Genomic DNA, 15,000 nt, shown 5'->3' with positions numbered 1-15,000 from the left:
GGAGCAAGGAAAAATATGAAGGGACAAGATAAAAACGTGATTGATTTGAAGAGAAGTGTGAGACCGAACAGAGAGAGAGGAGCCGAAACGAGACGTTCTCCCAGAGCGGCTCAGACAGCCAGACGAAAAAAGAATTTACCCAGCTGGAGGAATTACATTCACAGCCAAACCACACACACACACACCAGAGACGTTCTGTGACAATACTGAAACCGGCACATCTTACCCCAACACAGCTCCCACCCACGCCGGTCCGTTAGTGTCAACTACTCTGTGCAACACATTTGTCTACGTCATACTGTCATAATGTCATATTGCGATTATTGAGGTCAATATTGCGATTGCGATATGATAAACTAATGGTTTCATGAGTCAACTTGCTTAGTTCTCAAGGAAAACGCACACACAGATTAGTGATAATGCTGATATGTGTGTTTCTCAACTCAAACTAGCAACAACAACTACATTTACAGTGTTTTCAAATTAGATAGTTATTTTTTACAAAATTAAATAATGACATCTTTGCATTACTGCAAAATTGTTATTGTCTCATTAGTACAATAGTATAAAATAAATAGAACAATAAATAAGAACATTTGTATGCTCATGAAAATAAGATATTTTGAACATTCTGTCCAGATAAACAGGGACATTTAAGCAGGAAGTGTATTGTGAATGTCAAAACATTCGGTAACTAAACAGATATTAATTTTAATGACAACATGTTACAATGTTTACATGGTACAGTGACTGGTAATAAACTGTTTTTATTATTGCTTAACACAAATTTCACGATTTCAGTTAAAATCTTGTGATTTGATTCCGATCTTGATTCAATATCGATTCATTTGGATAAATATTAGGTACAGTATGTTCATTTTTCTCATTAAATATAATGTGGTTTTTACTGGGCTGTAATAACAACGTTACAATATTTTAATGATATAAGTAAAAATATAATAAATATTTAATATAGTGCACATATTTAGCAAAATACTCCTCTCTCTATATATAATTTGTCTTTTCAACTAACATGCTCTGGTCATTAAATGGCTCTCCTGAGATCAATGTAACGTCACGTGACGTGTGTTCTCCAGCTGTTTTATGGACCTCTTTCCACGGTTGAAAAACACTGATTATGTATGAGGCATAAACATTTCGGTAAGTTGTACTGTATCTTTCAACACACCTACTGTTCATTTGTGTTTATTTACTATTAACTAGGGCTGGGGGAATTAACGCGATGTTTAACGCATTTAAAAAAAATAACGCAATTGACGCATCACCTTTTTTTTCTCGTTTTAATGACTTCCTTTGTATGACTACACTTTATTTTTGATAATTAGTCAAAAAATAAATCTGTTAAATCTGAGTATGTTGCATAAAACTGATTGAAGAATAATATGTTGATATATTGATGTTTAATATTTTAATATAGGGCTATTTTCTGTCCAATTTATGTGGACATTTTTCTTTTTTGTGTGTTGTTTAATTTAATTAGTGATTCTACGTTTAAATATTGATGATTACAAGTTTGGGGGAAATGCGATTAATTGCGATTAATCACAGCAAATTGTGCGATTAATTAGTAAAAAAATGTAATCGATTCCCAGCCGTACTATTAACTAGTAAAGAGAAAGAGATGTTCAGATCACGACCACGATCACGTCACATTTACAAGCGGCAAAACGCTATTGTTTGAATTTCGTAATAAAATGGTCAGAATCTGAGAGCTGATGATTTGTTTCCTATCATAAGTAACTGCTCTGTCTAGTCTGTCGATGTCAGTGTCCTCTGCTCCGCGACTCTTCTCTGCGTGAGAGCGTGTGATTGCGTGAGTCTCACGCTGAATGAGTGAGTTGGCAGCCCATATAACAGAGGTGGATGTTTTCTGGCCCCAGTTCAGTGTCCGTGTGCTCGGCATCATCCGGTTCTCCACGCCGCACACCGGAGAACCTCACGACGTGAGCACACACACCACAGTCTTCTTTTGATTAGCGGTGTAGAGAGTGTGCGAACAGCTCTCAGAGAGAATGGGTTGTCATGTCCACACATGCATTTATTTATTTAATAAAATCGCAGCAATTTGCATCATATAATCGCATAGGCTTGACATCGCGACTGCGATATGATTAACCGTGCGTAACCGTAACTGATGTAGTTTTATATTTTATAGTTTTCAGTTTCATGCTTGATACGTTTTTGCTCTCAGTGAAAGTTCTGCAATTCAATTCACGTTTATTTGTGTAGCGCTTTTCACAATACACATCATTTCAAAGCAGCTTTACAGAAAGTGCATGAGTCCACATTACAATTTAGAGTGATCTGTTATTAGAGGAAACTGTCTAAGTTATGCATTTCAGAAAGACACAGTTAGCTAAAAATGTATTAATTTAAACAATGTACTAATTTAATGCAGATACAATGAGCTCATTGAAGTAATGTAATGTATTTTACAGATATGCAGATACACAAATAAGAGTGTTTACAGGCTCCAGACTAACATTTGAGAGAACATCTGAAGTTCTAGAGATGGAGGAAACAGCACCGGATTTTGGTAGCGCCGCATAATATTAATAAAACTTAAAACTGCAGTGAACCAAAGACTGGTGTTTCTGACGTCAAAAACTACCTTGTAACCAATCAGATCAACGTGTGATTGTCAACCAGTGGATCTCTGAGCTGAGTGAGTGAGTGGAGGCGGGGCTCATTTGCATATTCATAGAACCGCGCATACTAAATGAGGCAAGGGTGTCGAGTTACATTCAAGATATTTTAAGGCAGGAAGAATTTTTTTTTTACGAGGATTTTTTTTTTAAATATGTCATTTTGGTGATGAAAGATGAGTTTAAGGGATAAAATGAATGACTATAAGGGGGATTTAAAAGACTTTTAAATTATGTTTTATTAACGTTACTGGAAGAATGTTTGTTTTAAACTTTGAGAGAACGTTCCCTGTGAGCTGGAAACACATCATCATTTACGTTTCATCATCATTTACATTTCAATAACGAGTGTAGACATGGACAAATGAACAGTACAAAGCACTCGACTCTTTTTGGCACAAATGAAGCTCATACCCATCAGCCTTCAGCTCACAGATCAGCAGGTGCATCATCTGACTGATCCTGTACAGTAAGTGTGTGTGTGTGTGTGTGTGTGTGTGTGTGTGTGTCCTGGAGGAAGTTTTCAGTGTTTCAGTGTTGATCTTGATCAGTGTGTGTGTTGTGGGATCGTCTGGCTCGCTGAAGCGTGCGTCGATGTGTTCTGACAGTGTGTCCTTGTTTGCATGACTGCGAGCATTCCTGCATTAGAACCAAAACCAATCTGACTCAATTAGAGCCGATCCGCGTGTGTGTGAGTGTGAGTGAGTTTGTGTGTGTGAGTGAGTAAGTGAGTGTGTGTGTGTGGGGGGGACTTAAACCTGAAATGCACAGACTCATGGGGACTCGTGTCACTGTGTGACCTGCAGGAATGAAAATGTAAAAATGTCGGGTTAGTGTGAGTGTGTGTGTGTGTGATGGGTAGGTTTAGGGGTCGGGTTAGGGTGTGTGTGATGGGTAGGTTTAAAGGTTGGGGTTAGTGTGTGTGTGTGTGTGTGTGTGTGTGTGTGATGGGTAGGTTTAAGGGTTGGGGTTAGTGTGTGTGTGTGTGTGTGTGTGTGTGTGTGTGTGTGTGTGTGTGTGTGTGTGTGTGTGTGATGGGTAGGTTTAAGGGTTGGGGTTAGTGTGTGTGTGTGTGTGTGTGTGTGTGTGTGTGTGTGTGTGTGTGTGTGTGTGTGATGGGTAGGTTTAAGGGTTGGGGTTAGTGTGTGTGTGTGTGTGTGTGTGTGTGTGTGTGTGTGTGTGTGTGTGTGTGATGGGTAGGGTTAGTGTACGGGAACAGAATATACAGTTTGTACAGTGTAAAAACCATTACGTCTATGGAGAGTCCCCACAAAGATAGCGAACCAGATGTGTGTGTGTGTGTTCTCACCCTGACAGGCCCCAGAGCGGTGGTTGGGTATGAAGCCCCGGCGGCAGGGGTGTGGTTGAGCGGGACACTGTTCGCACGGGTGACCCCAGGCCCGTCCCACCGTCGCACAACACAGCGTCTTGGTGCACACGATCCCGGTCAGCTGACCCTGGCACATCTGGTTACTGACCGACGCAAAACAGGGTCCAGTCCTGTAATCTGCAGGACACACAACACATTCAACACATTAAACTCACAGAGACGGGGATGATGGGTGAACTAACCCTTTAAAGGGGTTCATCGGATGCCCATTTTCCACAAGTTGGATGATTCTTTAGGGTCGTCATGTAAAGTTTGTAACATACTTTGGTTAAAATTCCTCAGTGTTTGTGTAAAACACCCTCTCACCTCCTCAAGAACAGCTCTGTTCACAGCCACCCGTTTCGGTGCATGTCTCTTTAAATGATAACGAGGTGCATGTCTCTTTAAATGATAATGAGGTGCATGTCTCTTTAAATGATAATGAGCAACTAGCGGAAATATGCTAATATGGGAAATAGGCTAATGTGGGACAGTCCGTCAGCAGTCGTGGGTGGAGCATGAGCAATATGACATCATATTGCTCAGAAAATCATGTTTAGCTGAGGGTCATCTGAGTGTGTGTGTGTTTATCTACTCAGAGGACCTGTTATGCTTCTTTCTTCAGTGTGACAACAACACACACTCCTGCCCAACAACAGCCCAACAGACACACACACACACGCACAGTCCTGCCCAACAACAGCCCAACACACACACACACACACGCACAGTCCTGCCCAACAACAGCCCAACAGACACACACACACACGCACAGTCCTGCCCAACAACAGCCCAACAACAGCCCAACACACACACACATACACGCACACTCTTGCCTGACAACAGCCCAACACACACAGATGCGCGCACACGTGCACACACACACACACACACACACACACACACACACACACACACACACACACACACACTCCTGCCCAACAACAGCCCAACACACACACACGCACAGTCCTGCCCAACAACAGCCCAACAGACACACACACACACGCACAGTCCTGCCCAACAACAGCCCAACACACACACACACACACGCACAGTCCTGCCCAACAACAGCCCAACAGACACACACACACACGCACAGTCCTGCCCAACAACAGCCCAACAGACACACACACACACGCACAGTCCTGCCCAACAACAGCCCAACAACAGCCCAACACACACACACATACACGCACACTCTTGCCTGACAACAGCCCAACACACACAGATGCGCGCACACGTGCACACACACACACACACACACACACACACACACACACACACTCCTGCCCAACAACAGCCCAACGTTCTTCCAAGTAAACTACCTGTTGGTCCTCTTTTCTTTTTCTTTACACAGTTCATGAGTGTGTGTTTAGTCTACAGACAGTAATACGTCTCAGCACTCAAAACACAAACACACACATTTACTTGGAGTTTTACTGCTTTAAAGATTACCCATGATGCTTTTCTCCATCTTAATCTTTCTTCAGTGTGTAATGTTGCAGTTTGATCATGAAAAAGCAGTTCTTCTCTATATCAGAGTCAGTGTTCCTGAACTCCTGAAACGCCTCCATTGTAGTCTTGAGTTTCTTCCGGGAACGAACACGTCACAATATTCCTCATTTAAATAATTCATGCACAGAATAAAGGGGCGGGGCCTGGTTGAGTTAGTTAGTAGTGTGTTAAACTGGCGGTTATGGTAAGGGACGGGGCATTTCCCAAACACACTCGAAGCGCTCAACCAGTCACAACACGCTGCTCAACCGCGAAACATGTAAAGCGAGCACGCCGGAGTTATGTTTGGGACCATCATGACTATAAGTTTGCGTGTGCATTCGCAGCCTTTTGTTTTGTGCAAATGTAAGTTGTAATACTGTTTATTTTCTGTAGGCCTATCTATATCTGACTGATCTCATATTGGATGCATTTGGTTAAGAATTAACTCTGTAGTAAAGCGTCAGCTTCAGCGCGCGCAGCTCAAACGGCAGTGCACGACTAATAATGACTATTGGGACTGTAATATTACATAACATTATAAAGAGAACAATATTGTAATAAAACATTGTGAATTATTTGGGTTTAGTTGCCGTGTCGCATTGCTCCAGGAAGAGCGCGTCCACAACATGAGTAGTTCTGAATGAATGGCACGTAACTTACCGTAGTTCAAGTTCACTTGTGCATGAATTTGCGTCATTTTGTGCAGATATAATTTGTAATATTATGTTTATTTTGAATATATCTGATTAATCTCATATAGGATGCGTTTCTTTTAGATAAATAACGTGCTAGCAAAGTGCTCCAGTTTAACGGTAGCAGATTCATTCAGCGCGTGCAGTTGTTCCAGGAAGAGCGCGTCCACAACAGTCACACATTCTAAGCGCATATGAGGCGGCGTTGGTGACACGTTGTATTAGTAGTTATATTTGATTATTAAATAATTAATTTAATTATCAATCACATCGAAACATTTTACAATCCTACTAGCCCTTTATTTATATTTAAAACCATTCTAAATGATTTGGTGAGGAACATAGCGTTTTGAGCAGCATTTGCAGACCCTGTCATGCTGTCATAGCCACTGCAGACGCATATCGCAGTATTAAGGCTAACGATTAATCGATTAATTGATCGTTAATTTAAACAACGATCGATCATGGGAATTTTTGAAAATTGACATCCCTAGTTGTCACTAAACTTAATAAAATTCTGTTTAGTTACCAAATGTTTTGACAATCACAATACACTTATTGTGATGCAAGTTTTTTTTCCCAATCCCAAGCCACCCATTTTATGTTATGTTACATTTTCACTGTTCACTGCCATCTTGTCTTTTTGGCTTGTTGTTTTTGATTGCACTTTAACCCCAAGGGGGAAATCCAGATCAAACCCCACAAGGGATAATAAAAAATTAAAAAAAAGTTAAAACTTGTTTTGAAAAACTTCTTTCTCATCTGCAGATTGATTTTAAGTAGGAGGGGAAAAAATCGATTTAAATCGGAAATATCGCCCAGCCCTACAATTTAAGTTACAGTAAAAATGTAAAATAGTCATTTAGTTAAAAAAAGAAAAAGAAAGATATAAGATATAAAGATATAAAAATAAAAGCAGCTGAATACAGATATTCAAGTATTCAAGTAAACATTTAGATTTTAATTAAAACTAAACTGTGATGTCTAATGCATTATAGTTGTTGTGACACTAATGGGACCTTGAAGACGGGCCACTTTTAATTTTATTTATTGAAATAAATAATGAAGAGTGACTGATATTATGAGGAGGCAAAATCACGAGTCTCACTGCACTGATGTTCTTACAGCGTTGATCAACTCACTGAAGCTTCATGTGAACAGTGGGAACACCCTGTACACGTGTGTGTGTGTGTGTGTGTGTGTGTGTGTGTGTGTGTGTGTGTGTGTGTGTGTGTGTGTGTGTGTGAGTGAGTGTGAGTGTGATGTCATGTGTGTATTTGTCTGAAGAGGACACTCCCTGTACTGCTCAACATCTGGGAGCGATAAAACTCACACTCATGCACACACACACACGCACACACACGCACAGAGGCCTCATTAGTCGAGCTTGATTCATTATGGAATTCATGATCTCCTGCAGTTCATCAGCTGAATAAATCTCTGGGAATGTCGGAGTGTTCACTGCGCTCTCTGTGCTCCTCATTCCTGAACAAATCCAATTTAACAATCATTTACAAAAATGTGACATCAGCTGAGTGTGATTCAGACACACACACACACTTGACTTCATTAACCCTTTACAACCGTCCAATCAGGATCAAGTGCGTTTCCTCATTGTTTGATTGGACTCTCATCCATCCATCCATCCATCCATCCATCTATCCATCCATCCATCATCCATCTATCCATCTATTCATCCATCCATCTATTAATCATTCTATTTATCTATCTATCCATCCATCTATCTATCTATCTATCCATCCATCCATCTATTAATCATTCTATTTATCTATCTATCTATCTATCTATCTATCTATCCATCCATCCATCCATCCATCCATCTATCTATCTATCCATTAGGCTTGGGCGGTATTCGAATTTTGAAACCGTCAAACCGCCTCCCTATTTTACCGGGGTATACGGTATTACCGTGACTAATTAAAAATGACATAATGGGCTCAGACGGCGTCACCAAACTGTTGGCTTGTGCCTACACCGTTCAGAAACTGAATGCCAGATCGGGCAAAAAAACAACAACAAAAAAAATCAAGCCCAACCCCTGCACGTTGTGTCTGAGTCAGGCCGACGGCATTAACTGTTATTATGAGCCGGAGCCCACCATTATTCAACATAATATCTGTGTGCGTGCAACAAGCAAAAAGTGCCTCTGTAATCCGGTGACGCGTGTCCATTGATTTTTATTAATAAAACTTTTCTGCAAAGATGGAAGTTGACGATCGCCATCTCTGTAGTGAACGCGCCTATAGAGAGAAATGCACATCATTACACAATCAGAGAGTGGCCTTTTTCTTTTCGTTTTGAATTGTTTCGTTTAAAGAAATTGACGATCGGCATCTGAACGCTATAGAGAGACATGCACATCATGGATTACAGAGAGGTAGGCTAGTCTATTTCTTTTCGTTTTGAATGGTTTCGTTTACTGAAATTGACGATCGCATCTCCGTATGAACGCGCCTAGAGAGAAATGCACATCGTGGATTACTTAGCCTAATCAGTGAGTAGCCTATTTCTTTCGTTTTGAATTGTTTCGTTTAAAGAAATTGACGATCGCCATCTCCGTATGAACGCGCCTAGAGAGAAATGCACACCATTGATTAATCAGACTATATTTCTTTTCGTTTTGAATGGTTTCGTTTACTGAAATTGACGATCGCATCTCTGTATGAACGAGAGAAATGCACATCATGGATTACTTAGCCTAATCAGTGAGTTGCCTATTTCTTTCGTTTTTAATTGTTTCGTTTAAAGAAATTTCAAGCTTTATTTATTTGTCATGTCTGTGAGGCATAGCCTTTTTTATGAGATTTCAATGCAAGTGACAGCGGCATGCTCATCATGTCATGATTATATTAAATCCAGGCGTTTGGTTGATGAAAATTTTATAAAAATTTAGATACAATTTATACAAAACGAAATTCGTTTTAAAGAGGCCTTTTACAAAACTAAATTTATTGAAGTGGTCAAATCGTCTGACACCCGATGCATCCCATCTTATTTGTGCTGTTCACTTTTCATAATCAACAAAGATGGAAAAAATAACATTATAATATTTTAACAAATACGAAACTTAATGCGCTTATGTATCCTGGCAGCAGTGAGTGGGCGGTTGTTTCGGAGATGCGACATTAGAGGTGTTTACATCTCTCGCGGTATTGCCTCGTCAGTATTTACCGCCTCTCCCTTCTCATTTGGTTGGAACCAGAAATATTGCCAAACTGCAACCACACATAAGCATTTTTTAGGCAATAAATAAATTATATATATATTATAGGCTATATAAGTGCCGGTAATGACGGTATTGAAACTGATACCGGTGCTATTTTAAGATCCCGCGGTATCCGATATTACCGTAATACCGCCCAACCCTACTATCCATCCATCTATTCATCCATTTATCTATTCATCCATCTATCTATCCATCCATCCATCCATCCATCCATCCATCTATCTATCTATCCATCTATCTATCTATCTATCCATCCATCCATCCATCCATCCATCCATCCATCCATCCATCCATCCATCTATCTATCTATCCATCCATCTATTCATGCATCCATCCATCCATCCATCTATCTATCTATCTATCTATCTATCTATCTATCTATCTATCTATCTATCCATCTATCCATCCATCTATCTATCTATCTATCTATCTATCTATCCATCCATCCGAAATGCAACACACCCGCCCCTCGTGTCGTGATCTGCTCCATTGGGAAGCACATGTCCTCTGAGGACAAGAATGTGTCATAAAGGGATGTTTCCACTTGTCATTTCCACATAAATATGGATTGCAACAAAACGAGCAACAAACAAACAGAGAACGCTCTGTCCTGTTCCACAAACACTGAACTCCAGCACATCTGCAGCTAATAACAGCCACAGAACATCAGAAAGTCCAGAAAGCAGGTCTCCAACACACACACACACACACACAGACGTTGACCGGCTTTCTAATAGGAAACAGCTCAGCAAAACGCAGAGACAAATGGCCTTCAGAATCAGAACTACAAACTACACTCAGAGGAGTATTTATTGGTGTGTATTTCGGTGGTTTTGACGATTCGGAGGTGATGCAGTCAGTGCTTTTTACACACATGCACGTCATTAAAACAAAAAGATGAAAAAATGAAAAGATAAAGACAAACTAGGAGCGTCTCACCTCTTTCACACTGAGTCCCGGTGAAGCCGTAATTACACAGGCATCGGTTCGGGGCGACACATCGTCCTCCGTTCAGACAGCCGCTCTCACACACCGCTGGAGAGAGAGAGGGCGAGAGAGAGACACTGTGAAGGTCTGAGCGAGTCCATCAGTGTGTGTGTGTGTGTGTGTGTGTGTGTGTGTGGTGTTACGGGTGTCTTACGCTGGCCACAGTGAGGTCCGGTGTATCCCTTCGGACACACACACTGCTCCTCCGCACACGTCCCACCGTTCATGCAGCGGATGTTACAGTTCTGGACTGAAGACAGACATACACATGTTATATACTGTGCATAATATACACATCTATACATCTATCTGTCTATCTACCTATCTATTAATCAATCAATCAGTCAGTCTGTCTGTCTGTCTATCTATCATACTGTACACACACATATCGTTTCTGTTGTTTTAATATAAAGTTCAATTACAGACCAACACAAACCCTAAAGGAAAATCTACAAAAACATTATTTTTGTATGTATGAATCATTCTTCCTGTTGGGAACTCCCACAAAGAGAGTCTTCAACTCACATCTGGGGACGAAAATGTCCCCAAACTACACACTCACTCACACACACACACACACAAACACTCACTTACACTTACACACACACTCACTCACTCACACACACACACACACACACACACACACACACACACACACACACACACACACACACACACACTCACTCACTCACTCACTCACTCACTCACTCACACACACACACACTCACACACACACTCACACTCACTCACTCACTCACTCACTCACTCACTCACACACACACACACACACACACACACACACACACTCACTCACTCACTCACTCACTCACTCACACACACACACACACACACACACACTCTCTCACTCACTCACACACACACACAAACACTCACTCACTCACTCACTCACTCTCACACACACACACACACTCACTCACTCACTCTCTCTCACACACACACACTCTCTCTCTCTCACACACACACACACACACACACAGCAGTGATCCAGTGAGGAGCATTTGAGTGGCGGGTGAGGCCTGTTGACTATGGACAGGCTCCAAATCACACACACCCATCCAGACATGGCTAATATTCACAATATTTGTTATTCTCAGTCACGGCAATAAAACAACGGCAAGAATCTGCGCCCTCCGCACTGGTCGGGACACTGAACACCCTAAACAGAGGACCATCTTTGAACAGGGTTGTGTTCAGATGCCAAACCTTATTCTGTAAAACACATGTCAGATTTGCATTCAACGCATGTATTATTTATATTTATATTTTGGGAAATTACTGCAACGCAGTTTGTGTGCAAGTCCGGAAAAGAGATCGGGCAAAATAAATCGTAAAAAAAAACAATTCTGATTTATGGCCGGTTGACCGGTGCATGTCTAGTGGACACTTCACAGAATGAAGGTTACCATCTACACACAACCATCAGACAGAACCAGTCTAAGCCAGAGATGAAAACCCGGCTTGAACTGATCAAATCTAGCGCTGCCCTCGACTAAAGATGTCGACTAGTAGTCGTTCATTTAAGCCGTTAGTCGACTAATTGCGTGCTTTTATTAATAAGCCATAAATCATAATAATGCGCCTTTTATTTCCAATATAAAATACATATAGCCTAATCAGTGCTCGCATGCATTCATAAAGCCAAGGCGCACCGGCAAATGTAATGATTATGAATGTGTCGTGAAAAAAACAGAATGAGACTGTCTGAACATTTGAATAATGTACTGATAATGTTTTTTCGGCTGCAGAGATTGAGTCAACGATACTGACTCGTCATCTCCGCCTATATGACCATCTCATACGGATTACATAATCAGAGAATATTCATTTTCAATTGAAATCTGTTCATTTAAATGTAGACATTTCAAGCTTTCTATAGATATATTTCTCATGTCTGAGTTTCGGTTCATTTATGTGATGCGCTCCAGTTCACTGAGACCGAACCGACAGAAAGCGCCATTATTTTTACACAAGCACAATGTTTTGTTGTTATTGTGAGTTTACAGAAATAAAAGTAGACCTTTACAGTGTGCATTACTCTAATCTGTATGAGCAAGAATGACGGAGTTAAACTCAAGTGATGACCCGTTGCTGTGTGTCATGCAGTAAACACACTCTCCACACAGAGTAACAGCGCACATTTATCTATGCTAACATTAGAGATCAACATTTGATGTGTTTGGGGAATTTGGCTATTAACATGTAACATTTTAAATACATTCTGCAGAAATGAACGAAATTACTCGAAAAAAGATTCGTTCGTTTTGATGAACGAGATTCAAAGATCCGAGTCCGTGCCTGTGATGAGGAGAGGGACAGTACCTGATGAGGACCCGCAGGTGTGCGCGATCTGGCCCGTCGGGCAGGTGCACATGTTCGGTCGGGAGCAGAACCCGTCGCCACACGAGCTGCGGCAGATCGCTGGGGGGGGGATAATGAGCAGATTTATTCATAGATTCATAGATGATAATAAACATTCAATTACCGGTGATATTCTGTATTAGGAAGTTCTACACATCTATCTATCTATCCATCTATCCATCTATCTATCTTTCTATCAATCAATCAATCAATCAATCAATCAATCAATCTATCTATCTATCTATCTATCTATCTATCTATCTATCTATCTATCTATCAATCCATCCATCCATCCATCCATCCATCCATCCATCCATCCATCCATCCATCCATCCATCCATCCATCAATCTATCTATCTATCTATCTATCTATCTATCTATCAATCTATCCATCCATCCATCCATCCATCCATCCATCTATCCATCTATCTATCTATCCATCTATCAATCTATCAATCTATCAATCTATCCATCCATCCATCTATCTATCAATCTATCCATCTATCTATCTATCAATCTATCCATCTATCATCCATCTATCTATCTATCCATCCATCCATCCATCCATCCATCCATCTATCTATCTATCTATCTATCTATCTATCTATCTATCTATCCATCCATCCATCCATCAATCAATCTATCTATCTATCTATCTATCTATCTATCCATCTATCAATCAATCTATCTATCCATTCATCTATCAATCTATCTATCCATCTATCAATCTATCTATCCATCCATCAATCTATCTATCATCTATCAATCTATCTATCCATCCATCTATCAATCTATCAATCGATCTATCCATCCATCTATCAATCGATCCATCTATCTATCTATCTATCTATCTATCTATCTATCCATCAATCTATCTATCTATCTATCATCTATCAATCTATCTATCCATCCATCTATCAATCTATCTATCCATCTATCAATCTATCAATCTATCTATCCATCCATCCATCCATCCATCTATCTATCTATCCATCTATCAATCTATCAATCTATCAATCTATCTATCATCTATCAATCTATCTATCATCCATCTATCAATCTATCTATCCATCTATCAACCTATCTATCCATCCATCTATCAATCTATCTATCCATCCATCTATCAATCTATCTATCCATCCATCCATCTATCTATCTATCTATCTATCCATCTATCTATCTATCTATCTATCTATCTATCTATCTATCTATCTATCTATCTATCCATCCATCCATCTATCCATCTATCCATCCATCCATTGCACTGATAAATCATTTATAATAAAAAACACTACAATATTCCATAAAACTAAAAAATCGTCCAGTCTATAACATCGTCCACATTACAAAATCAAAGTCTGCAGACTGAGGTCTGGTCCTTCCATGAGACCGACTTCCCCTTAATCGAGGCATATGCCAGCTGTCTTATTCAGGAAATATCGGCTTAATCGGATTAATGCGATGAAATGATGCATATGTAATTGGAATGCGACCAAACCCCGGTTATTACCGGAATGTTCCTGTGTGTGTAAGTGCGGTCAGTGAGAGGTCACGGGGTCAGGGAGACTAGGCCCATTGTGACCGAGATCCATTAGTGTGCCTGACCTTCACATGTAAACAACATCACCCCACCCACCGCGCCTGAGAGACTGCGGACCGACACACTCACACAACACAACACAACACAACACAACGAGTCTGAGCGCTGCCAATCTATTCATTAACCGGACGAAAGCAAAAACAAGCATCCAGAGCATGTTTACTTCACTGCAAAAATGCCTTTCCTTACTTAGGGTTTCTGTCTCGTTACCAGTCCAAATATCTAAAAATTCTTAAATCAAGATGCATTTACTAGATGAGTAAAATACCTTGTCTTGTTTTCTGGTGATATAAATTTAAAATGTACTTAAAACAAGCAAAATGATCTGCCAATGGGGTCAGAAAAATAATCTTGTTTCTGTTTGAACTAAACGCTAAATCTCACACAACACAACGAGTCCGAGCGCAGCCGATCTATTCATTATCAGGACGAAAGCAAAAACAAGAAAACCAGAGCATGTTTACGTGAGCTTTACACACCAAACAGGAAGTGTGTGAGGACTTACGGACGATGCACTGGTTCCCCCCGGTCAAGGTCTTCCACCCAGGACAGCAGTACAC

General features: G+C 40.5%; 1 protein-coding gene across 1 annotated transcript in view; it reads right to left on the bottom strand.

Annotated features, from left to right (window-relative positions):
* Positions 1–15,000, bottom strand: part of fbn1 (fibrillin 1) — a 115,610-nt gene that overhangs the window by 97,136 nt on the left and 3,474 nt on the right. The window contains 5 exon segments of the mRNA XM_082182321.1: positions 3,976–4,173; positions 10,414–10,509; positions 10,616–10,711; positions 12,802–12,900; positions 14,946–15,000. The exon segment at positions 14,946–15,000 is cut by the window's right edge and continues 28 nt beyond it. Coding sequence (XP_082038447.1) covers positions 3,976–4,173; positions 10,414–10,509; positions 10,616–10,711; positions 12,802–12,900; positions 14,946–15,000 — 544 coding nt within the window.

This window comes from Leuciscus leuciscus, assembly GCF_965113295.1.
Source record: "Leuciscus leuciscus genome assembly, chromosome: 10".
Lineage (NCBI taxonomy): Eukaryota > Metazoa > Chordata > Actinopteri > Cypriniformes > Leuciscidae > Leuciscus > Leuciscus leuciscus.
This window is presented reverse-complemented; position numbering and strand designations above follow the sequence as displayed.